The following is a 26,338-nucleotide window of genomic DNA, read 5'->3' as shown; positions in this document are numbered from 1 at the left end:
CTTCAGTAAGAAAGGTGAGTTAAAGGAGGTACCATCACCATCACAGATAATGGCTCACCACAACCTCAAGTCTGGCTCAGACTCAGATGAACGCAGCCTCTACTGCAAGTGCTGCAAGTTCAACCCAAGTCACAGGACTCACAGCTCTCAGTATGGGATGCTGGCTGCGCCCTTCCAGAGTGAAGACCTGAAAGCCACTGCATCACCTGTGCATTGAGACAAATGGGGGAAAATTGGAGGATTTATTTGACTATGCTGGCTTTGATATATTACTTATTTACAACCTTTTAAAAATAAGAGAGGTGACACAAGAATTGAAACTTTTTTAATCTACCCAATAGTTGTTTGGTTGTTCATTTATTTATTACGCTCCTATAGTGATTTAATTTGTGGTTTTCTTCAAACGCCACCCTCTACTGAGCCGCACTACTGGCAAAGCCAGCCGTACTGAGCTCTCAGTTATTCAGCCATGCAGACTAAACATTTACCTCTATTCGCTACAAAGTGTATGCATTATTATAGTCTATTCTGAAAGACAACATTTTAATTGAAGAATTTGTAAAGAATGCCTATTTTGAAACACAGCTTTCAACTGCTCTGTGAAACCCTTTGGCAAGGATATTATGCATTCCTTGGGGGATTTAAATTAGTTTGCAGCAGAACAAAACCTGGGTTACGGATAGTAACTTGGATACAGTCACACACGCGCAAAATAGACAGCATTCGCATTCCTCCTGATCTTTTTCTTTGAAAAACACAGCCATCAACATGCAAAGTCCGTTTTAATATGATAATGTGAGGGGTTATTTTGCTAAGAGAAAAATGCTTATTGCGATGCTGTTTCTAAAATAAATTAAACATGTTTGTAGTTCTCAAAGCTACTACAGGATCTAACCTTACACTATTTAACCCACACCATTTAAAGCTGAAGCTGCTAGTTTTAAACTGACAAGTAAAAGGGCAATTTTACATTAAGGAATGGAACTGTACGTCTTGACTTCCAACTACAATTCCTGCATCTTCTTCCAGGATCTGAGACATGCTTGTCTTAAAGTAATTTCTTACTTGTTCATTCCAATCTGATTTTTCCCCTCAGCCTATCAGTAGGGCATCAGAGTAAAAACAGGCCTTAACATAAAAAAGAAACTGAAAACAGCCTCATTAAATCTTCTCAGCATTCAGCTCCCATCTTCCAGGGAATCTTCATATACATGATAATTAGTTTCCTGAAAGGCTAAGGCTTAAATGTCATTTCTTTGTGTTGTAAATTCTAATTATTCGTAGTAAATAAATTAGTGATTCTGTTGTATTGCTTAAAGCAATGCAGAAGCTTGAAGTAATCATACAACTGGCAAAAATTAGGAGTTCCCAAAAAAGGAAGTAAAACCTCATTCTTAGAATTCCAGGAGACTTAAAGAGAGCTCCATTAACACTAACAGGGAAAGGGCCACTGACCTAGAACTTTACTCGTGCACCGAAACTATTAATGAAGTCTGAAGAATAAAGAGTAGTGGGTATGCAAAATGCAGCTCCCGCGATGGAGCAGGAGGATGAATAAGCTGCGCTCTAATTTACCCGGGCACGCAGCACACCATGGCTACGGGAGCAGCGTGTTAGCGCAGACCATCTTTCAGGAGTCACATTCTTGGAAACTGGCCGATTCCTGTGGATTCTCACATGACCTTTAGTTTAATAGCAAAGTAGTTAAAAATCAAACAACTCTTCTTACATACAAGTCATAAAGAAAGAAAAGGAGGTGGGGGCAGGGGAGGGGATAACAACTCATTTAGCGTTACATACAAATGAGACCATATCATATGGATTTTATGGCTACCCTACCATTATTATTGAACACTACTATCAAGGCTAATCCCTTCCACAAATGTTGAATAACAGTTATGCACAGACCAATAATTCAGATATTCACTAGTGGAAGACTAGTACCAACTTGAGGGAGAAACTCCCAAATTGCCAAAGAAAAATGACTTTTAGGCACCTCAATAGCCAGCTCTCGTTCCCTAGCACATACTTTAGTGATAAATAAAAATATAATATTGGCAAGTCCTAGGATGACAAAACGGCTGTGTGAACTATCCCCACATTGCTTTTCGGCTCCACCACTAAGTGGATCAAATATCGTGCTCTTCATATAGGAACACACCATTCCACATCATTGCTATTAATGAAGCATGAACAGATCTCCTTTTTGCACTGCCCAAGTAAAAGTTTAATATCAGCATGACTAAAGAGTCAAATCAGAATCAAAAGATGGAGGGTTTTTTCAATTTCTGAGCAAAGGAGAACTTCACCACCAGGAAGCACATACTTGAGGATTCATGTTGTCCATTACAGGAAGCTAAAAAGAAGAAAAAATAATTTCTTTGGACACATTACTTAAAATTCAGCTTTCTGAGAGGAAACCAAAGAAACAAAACCAATCTTGGAAACACCAGGCTAAGTGATGCTTCACAAACAGCAGCGCCATTTGACTTTCAGAACCGCCCTCTAAAAATAACAATATGCAGTCCATATTATCTCTAAAGTGTTCTTAAAATTTTCAAGAAAGAAAATGTTCTTCCCAAAATTCTGGAGCATGTCTTTTTGTTTTGTTTTGTTTTTCCCTTATTAGCACAAAGAAGGCAAATAACTTCTACCAGGACAAGCACAATCAGAATGATTAAGATGCTAGGACAGACACGAAAAATTAACAAATTTTTTTACTGGTCAGAGGAAAGATTTTGTGATATTTCACATTCAAATTTAAATATCAGCTATCTATAACTAGAGAATAGATATATTTGTATTTTCATTCCATAATTCACTAAGATTAGGAGTCTCCTATTTGGCTGCCGCAAGCAATAGCAGAACTCTTTAAAATACCAGAAATATGTGAATACATATCTATCCAAATAAACATCGACTATTTTTGTTACTAGAAATAATTTTGGTTCTGTTAGCAATAAAAATGCTTCAGTTAAAAAAATGAAGAACAACCTACAAAATATTTCCTACTTAGAATTACTGTGTTGTACATATCCTTTCTTGATCCATTTTGATTCCATCATTGGAAGAACAGCTAAAGTTCCCTAGGAACCAGAAAGATCTGGAGGAAAAAAAAAAATGTACTGAGAAAAATCCAAACTTTTAACTCTAACAACTTATAAAGAATCACCTTTGTTTCAGTGCAATTTTCTTTGTTTCGTCTTTCTTAACAAAACATTTTCTGTTATGCATCCGATTACTGGTTACTCTAGCAAAGAGAACCAACAAAATCAGACTTCTCTGGGATGTCCTTCTGCTCACTGATAACAAGGGTGAGGAGAAACAACAAAAATGAGGTAATTTATACTCCCCTTACTCATATTAAGAGATGACTAACGTACAAAATCAGAGCCATTTCTGAAATGAGAGACCCAAGTGAACAGGAGAAGAAACTAGAGAGGGTATACAGAGCAAGAGCACATGTCCTGGGAGGAGAGGTTGAGGAAAATAAGTTGGTTTAGTTGTTGAAGAGGAAGCCAAGGAGCAATTTAATAGCAACCTAGAGAACTGCATGAAGGTTAGTTACAAAGACGATAGAGCCAGGCTGATGGAAGAAGTAGACAGACAATGGCCACAAAATACATCAGCTGGGCACTAGGATCAACAGTTCAGTGGGAGGGTAGTAGTACAGCACTGGGCCAAGCTACTCAGAGAGATGGTGGAACCTCTATCCTTAGAAGTTTTCATGCCTCACCAAGACAAATCCATGGCTGACCTGATCTAGCACTGGTGAAAGTAATATTCTGAGACTTCCAAAAGCCCCTTTCAACCAACATTTCTATGCATTTACTGCATCAGTGGGATTTTCTTGATTTATTTCCTGCCATTCCCTCCCCACCCCAACCTGGAAATCTCATGGTTGGATTGGCTTTTATTTTTCTCACATTTGGGCAACATTATACATTAATACTTCCTTCTTAAGACACAGGCAAAATCTTTTGTGAATCAAATCTCTGTGCAAAGAAGGATTCAGGCACAAATCCAAAAATGTATCCAAAATAAGCAGAAAAGAAAAAAAAAATGGAAAAAAATCAAAGTAAACAATCAGATACATTTTTGAAGAAGAACAAGCAGAAAAGTTCTAAAATACTCAAAGGAAAAGCTTTTAAAAGCCAAAGTTTCTGGATTGGACACAGCAAGTTGATAGGCTATCATTCATCAGGAGAAGGAAAAAGATAGATTGTTGACAATTAACACACTGAACCCAAATAGATGTGTGCTTCTTCCTGTAAAATCTGCTTTATAAATTATCCTTTGAAGAGTGAGCTGCCCTATTTGAGTGCTTTCCTTTTTTTTTTTTTTTTTTCTTTTTTTAATGCTTTGACTATTCCAACTCCTACACTCTTCTGGCTATATGCGTATATATACATATACGCACACACACAGACAAGTCACAACTTCCCCAATTTATGGAAAACAAGAAATGAAAACATGAGTTAAAAGCTCTAGAGGAAAAATGGCCATAGCAGATTACTTCTACCACTACTTCCCTCCCACACCTTGGTCTTAGCAAGAAGCCAAGGGACATATGGGTGAAGCTTTTAACAATTTGTTTCACGTCACTGAAATAACACCAATGAAGACCATTTGAAGAGACATACAGTATGTATAATGGAGTCTAACTGCCAGAACTGAACAACACACAGCCATCATGATTTCAAACTCATTTTTCCCTGATTTTGAAAGGCATGCTTTTGGAGGTCACTGAGCAAGAACTTGTGATGAGATATGAGACAAATAATGGCAATATAAATATGAATTCTACTGAATGTAATAAAATGGATTGATATTTGTCCACAAAACACATTGGTTATTGAAGTCCAAACATACCTATCACCAGTAAAGTAAGTTATTTTTCACAGTGGTGAAAAGGCATATGAAGCAAACTTTATTTTCATTAAAAAGTAACTTCTCAAGGTTATTCTCAAGATGATTTCCCCAAAAGCCCACTTAGATAGGAAAGGACTGTTTGTTTAAAGCAAATACACCTGCAGTTAATAACTAGAGTGAGCAGTGGGATCAACTGGAAGTGGCACACCAATTTGTTACAGTATGCTACCAGCAGGTGCAGCACAGGAACTAACCTATCTGTAAGCTTCACAGCACCTTCCCCTTCACTAATATCGAAGGGCTACGCAGTTCTCCTGCTAAATGCTTCACAACAGGTGAGTGGGAATCATTCCTCAGTTATCCTTTGTCCAGGTTTTGTTGCTGATGACATACCGATGACATAAGCAAGTTTAAATATAACTTAACCACGGCGACTGAATTCCTGACAAGTTCGTGTTGGACTTCAGCTGATGGCAGCAGCAGACGTCTAGCCATGCTGCAGCAAAAACTGACTCAGCCACAGTGCTATCTTCTAGTCTAATGTTCCCGAAAAATCAAGGGATGCAATCCAACTGCTGTGTATAAAACATTCTGACTGATAGATGAAATATTTAAAGGAGAGGATTATCATCTGAACAATAAAAAGAGCCTTTGGAGATAAATGGCTTTTTACAAAGCTCTTAGAAATAAATCCACCTTTCAAGGACGGTTCCATCTTTTGAAGAGGATTGGTCTTGAAAGTAATGCACTCATCTATAAACTCATTAAAATTATAAGCAGCAAATGCATTTGAGCAGAAAATAAGCACATTCTTGAGAAGCTTCCCAATTAAAAAAAAATTTACTAAACATTCTTGATTACAGCTCCACCTATGTATTTTGCAGACTTTCAAAGGTGTTGAAACATTTGAGCAAAAATAAGAGCAACAAAAACCAAACAACAGCAAATGTTTTTGTACAAAATCAAAACATTTCCCCAACCAATAATAGTTTTAGAAGAAAAAATCTACACACACACACAATTTCACCACATACACGCTTCTAGGTCTGTGATCCCTTGTTACACATTGCCTGTTCTGAGTGAAAAACATTTAAATACCTCCAAAATATTCCCCTCCCTCTTGCCACATTCCCTTCTCCCCCCCCTTCGCATTTTCAGCTAATACCTTGACATTACTGGCCTCACTAAACTCAATCCTGCAAATTCCTGACATTCATGTCTTCTTAATCTGAAACGTAACTTGAGGAGATGGTTAACATTTGACCTTTGCTCTACCTCAGACATACCTGGAGACAAAAAAAGTCCAAGGCATGCAATATGCATTCACAGTCTGAAAGGATGTTTTATTTTAAAGTTTCCAGCTCACAGTCTTTAAAAAAAACCCAGCCCATTAAAACTTCAAAAGGTAATTTTTATTAAATTCCCCTAACAAGCATAGTTTTGCATAAACATTACAAACTCACGCTAAGAATGAGGGCCTAAAGCAATAAATAAGGAACAAATTCCAAGAAGTATACATTTAAAAGTCATGATGAATTTAGGAATTAAATGGCTACCATACTAATGAAACAATCAGCCTCATTTAATTAAACTAGATACTGTGGGTAGAGAATGAACACCAGTAAATCACACATGGATTACAGAAATAGACATGGTCATTAAGAGGCTATTAAAAATTTAGTCAGAAACAAATTACTTACAGAAATGGACAAACAGGTTACAAGATTAATCAGAAATAATAATATTTTTAAAAAAACAGTTTTGCAAAAAGAAAATCTATTTGCTCTAAATGAAGGTGAGCAAAGACACATACAAAAATCTTTTTCTTCCCCCTTTAAGAATTAAGTTTTAAAACAGAATCTTTAAGATTATTTTTGCTTTTTATCCACCCTCACTCTCTCTTCACTATACACATATACACACAAACAGCATGGATATTAGAAGCTCGTTAGCTGCAATTTAAACAAGTTTTTCTCTATCCCCTCCTCCCCCTTTTTTCCTTTTTTTTTTTTGGGGGGGGAGAAAAAAAGATTCACTACAAATTAGATCTTCTCAACTATCAGTGAGAGAAGTTCTACATATTTTTACCTCAAGTGAACTTGTTTGGGCATATAGGCTTCACATCCTTTCTCCTCTTAATTACTAGTGCATGCTAGTGCTGATGCACTGCAGTGCCAGAATTTGGAAGAAAGAAAGAAAAGAAAGGGCTGGAAGACAAGGGATGAACATGATTGTTTAATGAGCCAGGGTCTCTTTGCTAAGAGGCAGTCCCTGTTTGCTGTTATCTCTAGCAGCTTCAGGCATTTTGTTTGTCATGCAGTTACAGCATGACTGAACATGCCATTTTGCGATTTTTCTTGTTAAATAAAGCCTGCAGTTACAACTGATTAAGAGAATGTCCTCTTACAGACATGATGAGTGACACCTACAATTCGAATTAAACATTAAGAAGTAAAAAGTGAAAAATAAGATAAATAATTTTGTTTTCAAGAAACTTCCACTTACAATTGCACTTTTCAAATCAATCTCTACCGACAGCTGCCAACTCACATAAACACTGGATATAAAATGTATAACTTTCTCAAAGCAATTTGTTTTAAGGTACAGATTTCCGTAACTACAACATAAACTGCAAAAACTCTTTTAAAACAAGTTCCCCCTGTATCAAGGAACAGACAAGGTATTATTTACATCCTTCTTTCAGAAGAATTGCCTATAGCAGAGAAAACATGCCCTTCCTTGCACCTGCAGGCAACTCAAAGCCAAGGCCCTTCCCAAGCAAACCACCTGCACTTATTTCGGTCCCAGCCTAGGTGCAGAGCAGATTTCAGAGGCAGGTCCCTGTGTCGGTGCACAGACACCTGTGGCATACCACTAAGTCCCTTGGGTTTTTGAGCCCGAACAGGCCGCTTCACACCCCACCAGGCCACATTCAGCCCACTGGGTTCCTCCACCAGTACCCTTTCCTCTCAGCTCACTTTTTACAGCCAGGCATCTATTAAGATGAGCCAGTGTGATGTCTTAAAAATTGTTTACGCACATCAGGAGAGGCTGAAAAGCACGGGCCAGGTTAAGTTTTAGATATAAAGCTGCATCTTTGTTGGCAATCTCTTTAAGGTGGTACACGAGCTACTCCTGTGCAATTTCTATAACTGTGTCTAGGTGAAGAATCAGCCTTTCCTTTGGCGTTATCCACGGGACGTCAAATAAGCAACACGTACGTTGAGCTTTCATTAACTAGAAGATCCCAGTATGACATTTGAGACACCTGAGAACTGAGTCTAATTTAAAGAGGAGAAACTTCAGTCTTTCCTATGAATGCAAGGCTAATTAGCAAATGCATTTCATGATTCCCCTGTCAGATACTCCTCTCAGATTTCATTAGTACTTTCGTTAGTCTACTTCTGTGTTGATGACTAAAAACTACCTGCTTTTTAAGAATATATTTGCAGTGTTAATGTCCTAATGTTGTTATTTTAATACTGTATAGCTCTGATCTTGCCAATATCATTTTCATTTATTTTTCACATTACAGTTACCTATCGTTCCTCATCATCCGCTTTTGCTAACATTCTTAAAGATGCTGCTGTGATCTCTGCTGAAGTTCTCTAACATATTAAGAGAGAACTACATCTTGAATTTGTTCTTCAGTTTAGCCTTGTTATTTGCTACAACTTCAGTACATCTGTTTTTAAATTTATATTTTTAAAATTTAAAGTTAAAAAAAGATTTTTACTGGCATATTTCAAATGGACAGAATCACATTTGCAGATAAACCTTTACCATTTCATTCTGCCAAAGTGGTACAAAAACAGTTCTTCTTAATACCATTTCTTCCAAAATGAAGTTTGTGGAAGGGCTTATTTCCTCAGCCACATGAATCAATAAAAAATCTGCCTTGATAGAAGACCTTAGTTATATTTATGCAACATAATGGCAAGCCCACTAAACACTCTTGGAAGGTGGAAGCAAAGCATCCCAAGGTCTGAGAGTTTGCTTGAACACCACTGCATCACATTTCCACATCCCCTTTTTCCAGGGCTTCTAGATGGAGCCAGGTTAGATTGGTGAGATTTGGCAGCCCCAAGTTCAGCAGCGCACACAAACCATCACAGTGATTCCAGATCGACAACCCTAGTGGAATCTCAAAGCAGAGCAACAATCCTCAACCTAAACTAATAAACTGTACCAGCTTATAAAAAGCAATAGGGATGTCTACCCTTATCATAGTGGAACAACTAACTGAAAGCTTACCACATCGAGAATTCAGGCTTCAGATCTCAGTTTCCAGTCTCTGTGAGCCAGCTTACAGCAAGTGCTGAAAGCTTTGCAACATATAAACACACAAACAAACCTCCAAATCTTTCTAAATAAACAGAACACAAAGAAATTTATGAAGAAGCAAATGGGTAGCGGAGTGCTAGCAAGGAACATTTCATGCATGCAAAAATACATTAACATACCCATTTCTAATTTCTTCTACTTTGATTTGCAAACATTCTTGCATCTTATAAAAAATGTAACGTGCTATGAGAAGTGGTTTCTAGTGTTGAGCTGCTTAGCAACACCTGCGTTCAAATAGCCTCTGGGTAAGTTTGACAAAAACTGATCTGACATCTGACGAGCCTAATTTTTTTTAATTGAAAGAAGCAAACCCACAAAGTGGGATTATATTAAAACACCCATTTATGTTTTAGACTATACACAATGGCTGAAAACTGTCAGATAATGGGTTTCTGCCTCTGGCTAAAAGTAAGTGCTACATTTTGCTATAAAAGTTAGCTGCCTGAGGTGCCAGTACTTCATGAAAGATAATTACATTGCACATCATCTTCATCAGATTACAAGTTTATGTGTACTTACTGTATAAGTTTTCTTCATTTTTAGTTTACCTCCCTTTTGACAAAGAATTACCTTGAGGGTTTCTGTCTTTCTAGCCACAGGAGTTCATTAAGTGAGATTAAGGACTCTTTTTTTTTTTCTCAATTCTTTTGATTAGTAACAAATGAAAAGAGTAGAGAAATAGGCTGAATAGTAAATTCTTTCACAGATATGTTAGGACTCTAGCTATGCCATTATCCAGAAATGTCTGAATGCAGGCCCCTATATATGATTTAATTGTCAAGCATGCTCAAAACGCCCAATCTCAGTACACTTCACTGGAACCCTTTGTTAGAGTACTTAGCACATCAAATACATGCTACTTAAACATCCAGCTGTAGATTCCCAAACCTGACAATTTATCACATTTCTGCATTTACTAAGAGCATTTAATAACTTAGTGAAAGAAACGTGACTACGCCTCATTCATGTTACAGCTTACAGTCAGACTTTCAGCAATGCTTTTCCCAAGCCTCCCCAACACCCAGTCATTTAACACCTTATTTGAGTCACATTATTTGAGTCTGATAGTATGATGTTCCTGTCTCATTTTCCCCCAGACCAGAAACCATTTGGTATGCTCAAACTTAAATGCCAAACACCCATTAACCTCAACACAGTATTCTGTATCAGAAATTGATGTTTTTTGTTTGGTTGGTTGTTTTTTTTAAAGAAGGTTTTTGGCATCAAATGCTAATGTAGAACATCTCAATTCAACAGCTTCACCATTGTGTTCTTAAAGGATGGACCCAAAGGACATCTCTGCAAAATCTCTGTGCACATTCTTTAAGTTTTTTAATCATTCACCATGTCACAGTACTTTACAGATGTTTGTAGCTTTTGTCTAATTTAAATTACAATGTCATACACACATAAAAAAATAAATCTTTCATCTTGGAGTTAGTAGTTCAACTTACACAGCACCTTTCCATATATAGAACTATACATCTAAGAACTTTTTTAGTAGAGAAGAAAAAGGTAACTCTAAACCTGACTGCATAGCAGATGATCTAACCACAGAGGCTAAGCAACCTGCTTAGTGCTTAGTCTAGAACATGATCCGCAGCAGGACCAAGCACTCCCAGGTTCAATACCACCTCTCACATTCCAAAATATACAGATCTTCATTCAAAGCAGACTTCACAAGAAACTTGTAACATAAGTACGTAAGAAATTACATGACTGTTTACATAAAAGCCTACAACACCTAAGAAAATAATAGGAAGACAAGTTTTTGACTCTGTGCTAGAGACAACTCTGGTAGCTGTCAGCTTCATGAACAGCCTGAAGATTGAGGTCATGGCATTATTTCAGACTGGATTTATTATACAAAATTTGATAAGCCATGTCAGCACAAGTGAAAAAAAATACACATCCTGTGTCCCAACTTCTTAGTAACACCCTGGGACACAGACTACAAGCAGACATGTAGCCAAACTTAAAATGACTATCTTAAAAAAATTTTTAAAACTAAGATTAATAAGGCACTAGCACAGTTCTGGCTTGGTAAAGCACACTTAATCGATCGATAATAAGTAATTCCTAATTTAACCTGCAAAGACAAGGAAGTGTTTTTATGTAAGAGAGATTATACTTCACATTATCAACTGAACTGTAAATTGTACCTTGGAAGAATTCGTCAGACTAAATTAGTGTCCTTAGAGCTCTTTCTAAACGACTACTCACAGCATACTGATGTTTTAAGAGCTTCTTCAAGTTAGGCCTGTTTAATAATCTGCTTTGGGCTACCAGAACATCAATTAGCTCCTGAACTGTGTAATAAAGGTCATTTTTTCATGAGCTGAAAATAATGTATTGGATATATTTACTTCTTAAACACAGGAAAAGCATATCAAATCAAAAAGTTTCGTATTTCTGGGCAGAAAAACAGATGTTCTAAAAAAGGGGAAGAAAAAGCTACTTTGTTAAGAAAAATATTAATTCAGCTTCGGCATAACAGCTTTCTGGTTGTTAATCTGAAAAAAAGGACCTACCTAGGCAGGCAAATACATACCCAAACACTGTAGAGAAGGAGGAAAAAACTGCAAATATCAAATTTCTTATTGGCTACCACCTACCATAGCATCCAATATCAACAACTTCTCCACCCTTTCCAACTATAAAAGATGTAGGTCAGCTTAGTTTCTGTTGGTGCAGTTGGCTTGAAGAAGGCAGTAAAACAAGACAAGAAGCACTATGTAAACAATTAAGAGGCTATTTTAAATTAATGACCCATTCAAGAATGAATATTTAATTTGTTTATTTTGCTACAACGTCAATCATTAGTAACCAGATTCTTATGTTGCATTTATACACACGCAAATTGTAAACACAGGAGCCTCAGCTTCTACACTCCGCAGTTTTTTTTTTTTGTTTTTGTTTTTGTTGTTGTTGTTGTTGTTGTTGTTGTTGTTTTTACATACATGCAAAACAATAAAGTCCAACAGCAATCTGCAACACTCTGGTCAATTTTCCCTTGCTCTCCCCAGAACAGAACATAGAAATGAAAAGGTAAAATATACAATAAAAACAGGTGTCAACATTTTAAAAGTCAATCTGTTTATCTGGTAGAACCTGAATACTTCCAAATGTTTTAGTACACAGACTTCTTATCCAAATTACTAAATCGGTAAGAGGTTGTTTTTTGGTAACCGATGAGGACATTACAGTTTTGTACTGAACCACCACAAGCTGATTCAGCCAGCAAGGTAATTAGCTTTCCTTTCTAAAGAAGGTCTTTAACAGATCTAAAGACCTTCTTTCCTTGTTAAAGAAGGTTGTTAGGTACAGTTCCTTAGTGACTTATATCAATCTAAAATTTTGGCAGAGCGTGACATGAATTGCCTCCCTCATTGAGGGACTGAAAAACAGAAAGCCTCTTAAGCATTACAACAGCTATGCCACAGAAATAACTGGTGAGCAGGGATCATGACATGAGGCTAACAGGTACCAGGCTGGGTTTTGTGGGCCAGTTGAGCAAAATAATAATCAGAAAAAGGTGGTTGGTTCATCATAAGTAAGAGTTGCTAGAAACGTGCACCTCCTTACCCAATGATTTAACTGTATGCTAACATTTAACATACATTCAAGTTCAGACTGAAAAGTACTTGGAAGAGGATTTCTGTCTATTTAGTAACCTTCAACCAATGCTGAAAGTATTCAAGCTGAAAACTGTCAAGAAGCTAGAAAATTAATTCACAGGAAATTCCCGATAAGATTTCCACGTCATTTTTCCTTACTACATGTCTGTTTATGGCCATTGTAGAAGCAGAACATTGAGCTGGGTGGCTCCTTGGCCAGTCCAACTATATTTAGACTTATTTTCTTACTGAGTACTGAGAGAAAGAATCAAGCTAGAGCTTTGCAAAGTGATTAAATGAGATGAACAACCATTATTCCACAATACCTTTTCCATATCTGAATACTGCCATCATTCTGCCTGGCTATCCTGCCTCTGTGCCTCAAATCCTATTAGCACCTGTTACTTCTGCTGAGTAAAGCAGGCCTAGTTTGTTGCTCTGACAAAGAAAAAAATAAAAAAGCAGCTTTTTTTCCAGCCATCTCAGGCAGCCAGCAAGGAGAGAGCCAGGCTCAAGGCATGGCAGGAGAATGAGAGGCAACGGATATAAATCGAAACAAGTGAGTTCCTCACCAAACAGAACAGAAAACCTAAGGACAGTCATGTATTAGAAGGGCTGCCCAAAGAGGCTATGCTGGTTTCATCCCTGGAGGTTTTCAAGACCTGACTGGATTAAGCCTTGTGCAACCAGCTCAGACTAAAGCCCTCCTAAGGTTCCTTCCCACCTCAGTGACGCTTAGACCCAAGGCCTACACACAGAGCACTCAGTGCTGCCCCAAACCATGCTCCTCCAAGCATCTGTTACAGACTCTGACCTAGAGAGGTTCAAAATGTCATGTACAGAGGCTTCAGATCAAGAAAATCAATGCTAATGAAGGACTGTATAACAGCTACTGTGCAAAGCCTGTGCCTAGCATATACCCACTCCACGTTTGTGTTTGAAGACAGAGGAGCGTGGAGATAGGCAAAGCGTGCTGCTGACAAGTTATTGTGTTTCACTGAGGCATTTTTATTTGGTGTGGTTTGTGTTTTTCTTTCTGAAGTGTACCTTCAACCAGGATTATGTTCTTATGTAAGGCAAAATAAAGGTTACTTTTAAGATGACATGACGATTGTACAGTTAAGACTACACGATGGAGTTGTGTATGGCATTTGCAGGCCTGGATTGAGAGATCTAAATATTCCATCCAGCCCTTCCAAGCAACATGCAAGCAGATCAAACACATTAAAATCCCGAAACAAAACATTGGGGTTGTGGTTTTTATTTTAATTTCCCATGACCTTGTAAAGCATGGGAAGTAGTCATCCACCTACGGTCTTTCACTTGAAAAGTCTTTAAATATAGAACTCCAACTTAAAAAAAATATATAGCAGAGAAAAACTTTCACAATAAGAAGTTCACATATATGTAATGGATGCAAACCACATATTGTGAAGATAATATTAAGGAATCAGCACAAATCTGTGTGGAACTGAGCACTTAACAGTGACCTTTCCATAAGTCCCTGTACGCTTAGAGCTACAAGAGGATTTAGAAAACATGTAGGTTTTAAAGAGCAATGAAGTAAGAAATGTTACATTTGTGCAAATAAATACTTTGCATCAATTCATATGATTATATTTTGCTTAGAGATAGGGGTGAAATTGTTTTAGATTTCTTTTGACAAGCAGAGGTTATTTCCCACCAGCTCTTACTGGGTATACAGAAAGTAAACAAAAATAATCAAAAAAAAAACCTTGTCAGAATATAAAGGGACACAAAAAAGATCTGCTCAAACTGAGTTTGAAGAAGAATGAATATCCAAGTTCCATAAAGCAAAACTGGAACAGGGTGAGACACAGTCTGCTGAGCATAGTAGTCAAGAGGTGGATTTTCTTTCAGGGTGGGGGGCTACAGTGGGCTTTTTTTTGTTTGGCATGGGAGGAGGGGGATTATTTGTTTTGGAAGTTGTTTCTTAGTTTGTTTTTTTTAGCTTGCTTCTTTTCAAAGTAACACATCCGGGATGTAGTACATTCAAAGCATGAAAAGGCTGCTGGAAGGGAAAATAATAACTGGAGAAGTAACAAAATAATTCACAAGACTTATGGTGGTTTATAAATGACTGCTGAAATCCATTCATTGTTTTCGCTCTTCTGTATCCTCACATAAGTCACATCTGTGAAACACAGTCGACGAAGGGTTGTGTTTTTTTTTAATTAATGAAAAGTACTGAATAAAGTCTCGTAAATAGTTCTTACAAATATATATAAATATAAATTTATATATAGTTATGAAGCCACAAAGCACACTTCTCAGTTCAGACAGAAGTCTCTCACTCTATTAAAAATACCACCACCTTTTTTTTTTTTGGGGGGGGGGGGGGGGGGGAGGGGCACAACATTTTTCAGTCACCTGAACCTACAGTAGAAAAATACATTTAGACTAACTTACTTATAGCTTTGGAAATTAAAAACTAGAATCAGCATAGTTTCACTAGAAATAGTCAAATCAAAGCATACAAATCTTAAATGTGCATCATCTATAATTCGTTCCTTCTAGTATAAAAGGAACTCAAAATTCTAAGTTTATGAAATACAAAAGATATTTTAAGTTAATTTATTCCAGATATTGTCTTCTAAATGTGTTAAATAAATAATCCTCTCAGCAATTAGCTCCAAATATTCAGATGTGGGATGAACCATGGTTCCCAAAGTCACAAAGGGATTTTGAAAACATGACAAATGCAAACAATGAGGTTTCAGAACTCTGGAGTGCTCTTTTAGCCTTTCATTGTTGCAGTCTTCATGATTTACTTATAATACTAAGCTACTATTTCCTCCACAGCTATATGAATATTATAACTTACTTTAGAAAACACTATGCAAATACTCGAGATTGCTATTTAATCCCATTACCATTGGAATACCCTGTTAAATACTGAGATATTTAAGAGAGATGAGATAGCAAAGGTGATCCTCCTTGGGAATGAAGCCAAACACCAACTCATTTTTCATCATTCAGGATAGCCGCATTAGGCTACTCTCAATTTTAGGGGATTAAAACATTGTTCTTTAAACAATTAAATATCAAAATATCATAATTTTATCAAATAAAATCTTTTTTAAATATTACTTTTCCTAAGTATAAGTCGTTTCAGATACCTGAGACAATACAATAAATAAAGGAACAGGATAGACTGACCTCTTGCCATCTTTCAAATTGCCTTTTTTTTTGGTCCTGCTCCCTAGAAGGAAAGTAAAAATTGCGCAGCACTTCCACTACCAATAAGAAATGAGAAAACCCTAAGGAATTTCTCTCACACAGATGATTGTAGCAATTCAGCTGTATTAGTGTCAGCAGCTCTCATATAATGGTTTTCTGCACCACCAATTCCAGAAACCTTCAAAGTTTCCTTCTAATACCTAAGGTGAAGAAAGTCCTTTGACTCCCAATAGTATCCTTAAAGCCAAACTGGTTTAACGTGGGCCCCCTAAGTGTACTGTAGGTGATGGAAAACTGGCTGCATCTTCAGGCTCAGAAGGCTGGGCACAGTACTATGAACTTGAGCTGGCAGCCAGCTCAGGGGTTGGTATCAGGGCCAACAGCATACAAAGTGGCTGTTAACCTCAACAACGGGATGGAAAGTACTGCAAGCAGGTTTGCGGCCAATATCAAACTGGGGTGGAGTGGTGGAGAGGCCGGAAGGCACACCTGCTGTTCACACAGACCTCACCATTAAATCTAACGATCAGACTCAGGACAGGTTGTCCATACCTGTCTCTTGTGATAAGGGGAGGTTTCAGCTATAGTCTAACCTCATTACGTCATTATTCACATTTAGGATGAAGTCTAAATCTCTTGAAATGAACTTGAAGTTGTTAGTTTTGCATTTACGTCCGAGCCACTAGCTGCTTTTTCCTTAACTTTTGACAACTTTTTGCTTTGTAGGAGACCATCAACCTATCATTTATGCAAGGCATCTCCAATTCAAGGTTAGATCAAGATTTTTATTTTCTTTTATTTTATTTTTTTTTTTTTACAAAACAACAGTTACGTGTTTTCAGAACAATTACTTATTACAGAAAAGATACCTAAAGCATTTGTAAGTTTGTCAGGTATGTCATTTTTAGTAATACTTAGCAGCATGCTCACTTCAGTGCAGTAATTGATTACATCAACGCTTCCCTGCCTGTGATTTTCAGTGAGGCTGAAGTCACCCCATCTACAGTGCAGAGCAAGATGCTTCCTATGTTTATTTCAGGGCAGAAGTGGACAAATGCACAGCTGAGAGGCTGTATCCTCTCTTTACCCTACGATTATTTTTTTGTTGCTCCAGATGTATCTTGTCTTACAATTAGGCTTTAGGAACAAACAATGATGGGACAGACATTTCACCCTTAAGTACTAGAGAAATTACCTAAAAGCAACACAAAGGAACATTTATGTTCAGCCAACCAACATCTACACTTATTTAGGGTTACTGGCTACATGACAGACTGGCAAGAAAAGGCAGTAACTGGAAAGGCAGAGTATTAAGAAGCCTTCAACCACCAATTACAACCTAAGCTAAATACTTTTCTTACTTTCTATACAATTCAGTACTCAATAGAGGAGGAAATACTTTACTTACTCTGCGTTTATTTTCCACCTAATAACGGTATCATTTCACATGATTCATCCCAAAAACAGGAGAGTGAAAAAGCTAACTACAATAATGTTTTCCAAACGCACCTTATTATTAAAAGATCATTTTAAAAACCAACTTACCCAAAATTGCACTTACGAGATAAATGCAAAGTCAAAGGAATCAGAGGGGAAATTGGTGGGTTCTGATTCCTTTCCACCACTCTTTCCTATTCCAGCAGGAACTAGCACTGGGTAGAGATACATGCATAAAAGAGTCAGTACTTGCTGGTTGAGTGCTGTGAGTTCCAGCTGTAGATACTGGACTGCAATCTGACTGTCTACGAAAACAGCAAGGATAAAATTATCCCTATCACCTCTTGAAGAGAAATTACACTATTTGCATGTATATTTTCAGCTGGAAAACTACTGCAGTGCCCAGCCTTGTGCCAAAAGAGAGCTGTTAGAGTGCCTAGAGACCACAGATTTGGAAGGTGTGCATGTGGTGACTTGGAAGCTGCTACAAGGGCTCTGGAAGTGAAAACCTTCTGGATTTCCACATCTATATGTATGATGTGACTTGAGCACACAAGTTTACCTATGTAAGTGTCAGGGCTTTAAAACATGTCTTTAAACATATACAAACAAACAACAACAAAAGCAGAAAAAATAAAAGCAGTCATAGAAGCTCAAGTACTGGAAAGAGGTGGAAAAAGAAAACGCCCCTTGCATATGCTCCCGCTATCAAAATGAGAATTCACAAAGGTATCAACAATGAAGCAGACTGAATGTAAGTAATTGTGATAAAATCCCTTATCAGAAGCTGAGAATGCTTCTATCACTTGTTTTACCCTGACACACATAAAGGAGGAACCAAAAATAGAAAGTAGTAAAAAGCATGTGCTCACTGACAAAGCAACCAGGAGGATGGCCTAACATGCTGTCAAAGGTCATCCAGGTCAAATAAATATATCTTAAACTTCTGTCATAATACTAACACCTCTGCACCAGTGGCAAGGGTATCAGTGGCCAGGAATAGGTTTTGTTTAACCTCCCAGGATTTTCTTGAACATGTCTTATTGAGACATTTGTCTTCCAACATAAGCGAAGAGAAAGAAGTTGTTTTACACGAAAATACTCAGAGATGCTGGACAATGCAAAGCTGCTTTCCCATTAACAGGAAGAGATGGGTAGAACTGCTCTTCCAGTTACCTTAGTCCTCAGGTAGGGAATTGCTGGGAAAGACTGCTGAAGGGAGACTTCTGCCCAGGAGAATCCAATCACCAACACGGGGCTCCACTCTTCTCTGTAGTTTCCAGCCATTCGGAGAAGGTTTCAGTTGCTTCACAACTTACACAGTAATTGCTACGCTTGACACATTTGGCATTTGAAGTTTCCTTAGGTTTTTCCAACTGGAACGCAGCAGCCTTCTGTCAGCTACACAGCACAGCACGCTGGCTTCTAGTAGCAGGAACCCTTTCTTTCCCCACAGACACAGCTCATCCCTCCGCTGGCAATGCTGCCGTTCAGCACGACATCCACCGAGCACCATGCACACAGTACCTTCCAGGGAGAAAGGCAGCAGGCCACTGGTGATGTCGCAAGAAGTCAAACCCTTCGGGCTGCTGGTAAGATGACAACGGATGGACAGACCGGCTGCACATCCTATGCAGAGCCCACGTTTTTACCTGTTACGCTACCTTTAGGTTATTAGGATTTTCTGCAGAAAGGTCAGGAGACTGTTGTGTCTGGCATATGGCAGCTTCGTGGGCAAAATACACAGATCTGAGTTCTTTACACCTTTTTAAATCATTCATCACCCTGTTAGTAGCAGAAGAACACTTTTGAATTTAGAGGACTTCCAGCTGGTCAGGTGAAATGTAAACTCTGTCCATAAGCACGTTACAGCAAAACCAGCCATCTAACTCTCCCTCCTGGCTCAACCAAGACTTTGACTCTACATATACCTCTTAAAAAAGGTAACCACAATAACTGCTGTTATTCTGCTGGTTGGGGTTCAGAAAAAGCTTACGGGCGCAGCTTTGCCAGCAGAATCCTCCAGTGTAAACAGTTACAAAAGTAAAGCTGCACTTTCACCAGTGCGGCTTGTTTTGCTTGGAGCAGGACAGGAGAACTGCTTTAACAACACGAAACACGGCTCTCATCATCCTTGTGGGTCTTCACAGAGCACTGTCAGCGTAGCACGAAAGGAACTCTGTGTTTCTTGGACAGATGCGAGCACAGCTCCAAGTGGGGAAACAGTACAAGTAAACTTAACACCTGCATCAAGTGAGTATCTACAGACCAAAAAAATGCTTTCTAACAGATTGCTGCGCAGTGGGCTGGAAAGCCTAATACTTAAAAAAATAAACTTAAGGAGTGATGATAATTAGATACAACTTAGTTACCTTTCACAACCTGTTGCAAGGCAACAAAGCACAAATCCCACAGCGCTTAACACTACTCAGAGTGAAATTAAATTACTAAGATTCAACACACTATCAAGAAACTACTTCAAAAACACTGAAAAGTAACAAAGCTGCAAGCATTTCAGCAGCCATTTTCAAAAGGCATCTGTACCCTGATAAGCACTAGTGCTGCAAAGAGAAAAACCAACCTTTAATTCCACCACAACGGCCTCTAAGCACAAAGCCTCACCACTGCTCCCAACCTGTCACCATTAGTTTCCACAGCCTCCCCTTCGGTTTCTGGCCTCCAACCACTTAAATACAAAATACTTTTAAGACAGTACTTTTAAGACCTAGCTCCATTCCCTTCCTATTGAACAGAAGAGGAATTAATCATTAACGAGTAACGATCTGCTAACAGTTTTCATGATCACTTCAACATAAACGAGACAACCTGAACATTTATTTTCCTTATTCCACCACTTCATAATTTAAATTTTCCAACACCATTAGAACTGGAATTACATCATGTTTCTTTGGTGGTGAAAACTGTTTTCATAATCTCTTTTGGGCCAAGAAGCTCCTGGGCTTCTGCAAGTGCATTTTGTAGCCAGTTACCTGGTTTCATTTCAAAGTATCAGAAACTCCTCTTTATCGCCATTCCCCATTGCAGAGCCATGCTGATCATACAACAATGCTGTTCTAGAGAAAGACTTCTCTTGAAAGCTAAGACGACACTACAGCCAATAGATCTCTACAAGAACATCTTCCAAAAAGTAATACTAAAGCAGAGCTCTTGAAGCTCTGCACAGTGTGAGTGATTAAATTCAGTGTGTACTGCCACCAAATCACTACACAGCACACTGAAGCTAAGCCTAGCATCTAAAGGAGGAAGACAACAAGAAACCGGAGTGTTGTAAGAGCAAGCCAGTTCAGTCTACAAGCCATCATCTACACAGCAGCAGCCTTCTTTGGTCTGAGTTCAGCTTCATAGTCACAGAGTCAAGAGAACTTAAGCTGAGCATATTGAATCAGTGCTTTAAGGCATTTCCTCATGAATAAACAGAAGGACAGCACAAGTAAATACTCTGTAAAACATTCATTAGTAAGTAGTTACTCACATTTGACACTGGACACAGTTTTTGAAGCTGTCCACCATCAAGAATGATCTAGTGTTCCCTAGTTAAATAATGCTTTGGAATGCAAGTGGTAATGATTAAAACACATTTAAGAAATGTGAAATGCTGGAAAGAAGTACTTTTGTATAAATACACGCCAGCCAGAATGCAATGCTTTACAAGTCTCCCCAGTAACACCTCGTACAACAGGTATCTGTATCTATTAAAATCTGACCCTAGAAAGGTGATGGGATGCTAATCGATACTTTTAGAAGTAAGCAGTACAAAGATGAGAGGTTTGCAAGAAATGCCAGCACATGGTGACACTCAACATAATGAGCAGGCCCTCAAAAGGATGTGAATGGGTGAGAGCTTGCTTCTCAACGCCTAAATACCTCAACTGTAATAAATAAGCCACCCTTAGCAGCGTAGCAGGTTACACTTGCAAATTGACACAGAAGAGGCTAACACTTGCTGAGCAAGGAGTGTGTGTTCCTGGAAAGCAAAGAATATTTTCAGCAATATTTGAAACAAAGCAAAAAAAAAAACAACAAACAAACAAGAAATCCAACCACCAGCAAACCCCAAACCACACCACCCAAAAGCCACAAGAACACAAGTTCAGAAAGCCAGTTCAAAGAGGCAGGACACCAGCCTCGAGGGGAGGAGAAGACTGTGGGTAGGGGGTACAGCAGAGGGCCCTCAAATAAGATGTTTTACGATGAACACTTACTGCAATGTACAAAGCCAGTACTGAACTGGCACCACCTCACCTGGGGAAATAAAGGCACAGCATTTTTTAAGAGTTCATACAGGAGCATGGGGGCAGAGTGAGGGAGGAACATATAGAGCCAACCAAAGGCAGGCCAGGAGGGGTGCAGGCTCCAAAACCAGAGGATTAAAGAACTCGCTTGTGCCCCTTCCTTTCCAAAGCAGGAATATTCAAGACCCACACCAAAACATTTTATCTCAGAGCAGAGACTATGCAAGTAAAGAGTCTGACCAAGTGCAGGACCAGCCCCTAAAAAATGCGATTCTGAAAGACCTGCACTGCTCCAAAAAGGCATTCCTCACCTTCTGATACCGTCCTGTGTGAAACTATCTGCCCTGAACGTTTTTACAGTATCAAAAAGAAAGTGTTAATGACTGCATGTATAGCAAACAGGATTCCTTCCTCTCCTGCTGCTCTAGAAAGAGATCTTTATATTGTCATTTTAGCCATCTATAACTTTAACCAGAAGAACAGATAATAGAAATGTTTTCTACGGAGAGAAAGCATTAATGCAAAATTGGAGAGTAAAACACAGTTTTGTTTAAAGTTTCCTGTGGCCTTTCTTATTAACTGAAAAAAAAAAAAAAAAAAAAAAGGAAAAAGCTAAAGACTTAGTTATCATTCTTCTGAATTCCTCTAGGAGTATTATAAATCAATGCCAGATTTTTATACTAGTAGCAAACCACAGAGGACAGTGGTGTTGGCTGATAAAAATATCTTCCTTTGCCTTCAAGAAAAAAAAAAAAAAAAAAAGAATGCTCTTTCAACCACCACATTTTTTCCAGCGCAGGAAATTCTTTCGGGCTCCAAACCGAGCGCTGTTTACACCTGAACATCTAACTCAGCGCCCGCAAACCCGCTTTCCCCCGCTCTGACGGCGCTGTCAGAGGGCACCCGGCTCCCTCCGGACCTGCAGCGGCCCCGGCAGCGGCTCACGGAGGAGCCGCGGGGCAGGGACGAGGGGACCGGGACCGGGACCGGGACCGGGACCGGGGCCGGCCGCGTGTGCTCGGCGGGCCCCGCGCTCACCTCGGCGGCCGGGATGTTCACCACACCTGTCGACCTGCGCTTCTCCCGCAGCTTCCTCTTCTCGATCTGCCCCTTCCCCTTCCTGGCGCTGGGCCCCGAGCCCGAGCCCTTGCCCTTGCCCGCCGGCTTCTCCTCGCCCTCGGGGGAGCCCGGCACGGGGCTGGAGGCGGCGGCGGGCTCAGCGCCCCGGCCCCCGGCGAGGCCCGGCGGCGGCGGCGGCTCCTTGCCGGGGGGGGCCCGGCCGAGGCTCAGGCAGTTGAGGGCCCCGCCGGCGGGGGGCGCCGGGCGGTCCGGCGGGGCGGCGGGGGGCAGGCAGCTGCCGCCACCGCCGCTGGGCTCTGCCGGGGCGGCGGCGACCCCCGTGGGTCTGGGCTCGCTCACGGCGGCCGCCCCCGGTGGCGGCGGCGGCGGCGCCTGCTTGGCCCGCATCTTCTCGCGCTTGGCTTTCCACTCCTCCAGAAAGTCCGTGGTGCTGCCCCCGGCGCCCCGGTAGCCGCCGGTCGCCATGTTCCCGGCGGGGTCGGCTGGGCTCGGCTCGGCTCCGCGGTGGTGGCGGCGGCAGCGCCCCGGCAGCAGCACCTCCGCCGCCGCCCGCCGACGAGAGGGGCCCGGCGGGGCGGGCGAGACGGGGGCGGGGAGGGAGGCTCGGCGGACGGCGAACACCCTGCGGGGAACAAAAGGGGGGCCGTCAGGCGTCCCGCTGCCAGCCCAGCCCGTCCTCGCCCTGCCCCCCGCCCCCCCGGACCCTCCTCGCCCTCCGCCGGCCCCGACGCCCTCCCTGCCTCCGTCCCACCCTGCCGGGAGCGGAGCCGCCCGGCGCTCACCTCCCTCCCTCCGTCCCTGCCGCCCGGCGGGGCCGCGGCTCCGTGCCTCGCTCGGTGCCTCGCTCGCTGCCGGCCCCAGGTGAGCGGCACCGCCTCCCGCCGGCCCGGAAGGCGCGGCCCCGGGGCGGCCCCGGCTCCCCCTTCCCCTCCCCTCGGCCACAGCCCGGGCAGCGCAGGGCAGGGCAGGGCCGGGAGCTGCCGCTACGGCACCCGCGGGGCGCCGGCACCTGCCCGGGGCTCCCCCGGGGCCGCAGCCGTCGGGCCGGGGCTGTGCCTGGGAGGCGCCGCTGTCGCCCAGCCTCGTGTGCCGGGCAGGGAAGGACGCGGCCGGCGCTTCCCTCCCCGCAGGTCCGCACGCAGCAAGGTGCAGAGCCGGCAGCACGGCTCTTTTTATTTTTCTTTTTTTTTTTTTGTGGCTGATGTGTAATGCTGAGCCCGGCCGTGCGGTTAATAAAAGCCCTCACGAGTTTGGAGCGTGAACTTTTTGAAACGGTTTTGGTTTCTTTTTTGCAGCAACGGTACGGATGCTATGAATGCCGGTTAAAAATTCCCGGCGAAACGGGGCTCCAAATGGCTGCGGGAGGCTGCCTGTGCCCCACAGCATGCATAGAGCAGGCTGCTCCGTCCTGCTTGAGCCTTGCAGCGCTGCAGTGGTGGGCACTGCCTCGGGGAATCACTCACCCTGACACTCACTCACTCACTCCCCCAGTGGCTGAGGCTGGCAGGGCCCTCTGGAGCCCACCAAGCCCAAGCCCTGCCCAAGCAGGGCCACCCAGAGCAGGCTGCCCAGAGCCACGTCCAGGCAGCTTTGGAAGATCTCCAAGGAGGAGACTCCACAGCCTCTCAGGGCAGCCTGTGCCACTGCTCTGTCACTTACACAGAAAAGACGTGCTGCCTGGTGTTCAGAGGGAACCGCCTGTGTCTCACCCCTCCTACCATCAGTGCCCGGCTGGTGATCATTCATCTACTCAGACATTTCACTTAGCTCTATCAGATTTTTGCTCTGGTTTGGGCTTAGAGCTTTTAGTGGGGAGGCAGTTGGTTCTGAAGGAGTTTATGTGTCTGTGTAGGTAGAAGTTCAGATACCTGCATCCCCAGCGCAGATGAAACCTCTCGTCTTTCAGGCTAACAGTAAAGCCCAAAACAAAACAGGTTAATGGTTCCGTGTTACGCTGGAAAGCTGTCAATAGGCAGAAGAGTAGATGTTGAAAATACAGGTCTATACTAGCTCTACTCCTTAATGCTCAGCAGTAAAAAATTATTGAAGTTGATTATATTTCTATTTGCCAATCAAGCATTTAATGAAGCGTTGACTTAATGTTGACTCAATTAGCTCTCGCCTCAAAAAAACACATTCTTACCTTCACGTTCATCTAAAGAGTTTTGTTAGAAAGCTATTGAGCTGTGTTTTAGAAAACACAATTTAGAAAAATGACCCTTAGTGTGAATTCTTGCCTGCAAAGTACTTTTCCCATTCTGTCAGACTCTTCCTCTTACAGACACTTCCTCTTACATGAAGAAGAGCTGTCCTTGAGACAAACACCAGTGTTTCGCTCCGTGACATTGCCTCCCATGAGCAGCCCATCTGGCTAAAAATGTGTAAAAATCATGTAACAAAGTAATTGTTTGTAATACTTCGTGTATATGGAGAAACACTGTGATGTATTTCAGTTTGAGGGTTCCCTCAGCTCCCAGTCACCCAGGTCTTCCTGCAAGGCTTGGGCAGCATCTTACCTGCCCACCTCTCCCGTGGGTTGAGCGCTGCAGCTGGGCTTTAGCTGCATCTGCCATTGCTGTTAGATTTATTGCTTCTATCTTCTATAAAAAACATTGGCACTTTTTTTTGTTGTTGTTTTGTTTTTTTCAGTGCCAAAAAAGGCTTTGTGTTCCCTATGGTCTGTTATATATTAACAGGAGTTATGTTGTGGTGAGTGAGGTTGGGCTTGAGTGCCCAAAACAAAAATGCTGACTGTCAGACGTTTGCATCTCAATAAGGTTGTCTGTGCTGGAGAGCTTTCAGGGATAAAGTCCCAAATAGTTTAAGTATCACGCTGCATGTTTTCCTCAGCCACAACTGAGAACAGCTGAGTAGGTTTCAAACAGCACTTTTCCCTTTTCTTATAAAAAAAAAAAAAATATCTCGAGGATATTCTTAAGGCCTAGAAATACAATTCATTTTATTAGCTACGTTTTAAGCTGGCATGATGACAAGGGTCCCTAAGCCTTAAAATATTGTTTTTTGTATATTCATTATTATGGAATGAGATTTTCCCCTAGAGGTAAAATTACCACCAGGATTTGGTAGGATGATCTTGATCTCCTTTGCCAGGCAAAAACCAAACACTTTGTCTTTTCAATTCAGATTTTTTTTTTTTTAAGGCATTTATTCCTAAAATCTTGAGGAAATGAAGTGCCTTGTGGGATTGGGCACATTAAAACTGATTCCTTTTTATAAGGTTGCGAGTTGTTTCAGATTTTTGTGACTTCTGCTAGAAATCCAACCAACTATCCAACCTTAATGAGGTTCTGTGTACAAACTTATCTGAGCCATAATCTTTTATGAAGTGGCATTTTTCAAGGGCTGGAAAATAAAATACAGAACACATTAATGTATTACCAGATGAGCAAATTAAGGAAAACATCCCAACTCCTGGCCAATGTCTGTTTGCCTGCTGTCCCCAGGCTCCTGGTTAGTGTTTGTTGTACCCGCTGATGCCCATATGCTCTCCACAGAAACATTCCTTCCTTCTTC

The 26,338-nt window shown here is 41.0% G+C and overlaps 1 protein-coding gene across 1 annotated transcript in view; it reads right to left on the bottom strand.

Moving 5' to 3' along the window:
* PAWR (pro-apoptotic WT1 regulator) overlaps window positions 1-23,275 on the bottom strand; it is a 75,773-nt gene extending 52,498 nt beyond the window's left edge. The window contains exon 1 of the mRNA XM_084306063.1: window positions 22,763-23,275. Within this exon, the coding sequence (XP_084162189.1) occupies window positions 22,763-23,269 (507 nt within the window). The 5' untranslated portion in view covers window positions 23,270-23,275. The remainder of the gene's footprint in view (window positions 1-22,762) is intronic.
* Window positions 23,276-26,338: the final 3,063 nt, after the last annotated feature.

The sequence above is a fragment of the Netta rufina genome (assembly GCF_964035555.1).
Source record: "Netta rufina genome assembly, chromosome: 1".
NCBI classification, from domain to species: domain Eukaryota; kingdom Metazoa; phylum Chordata; class Aves; order Anseriformes; family Anatidae; genus Netta; species Netta rufina.
This window is presented reverse-complemented; position numbering and strand designations above follow the sequence as displayed.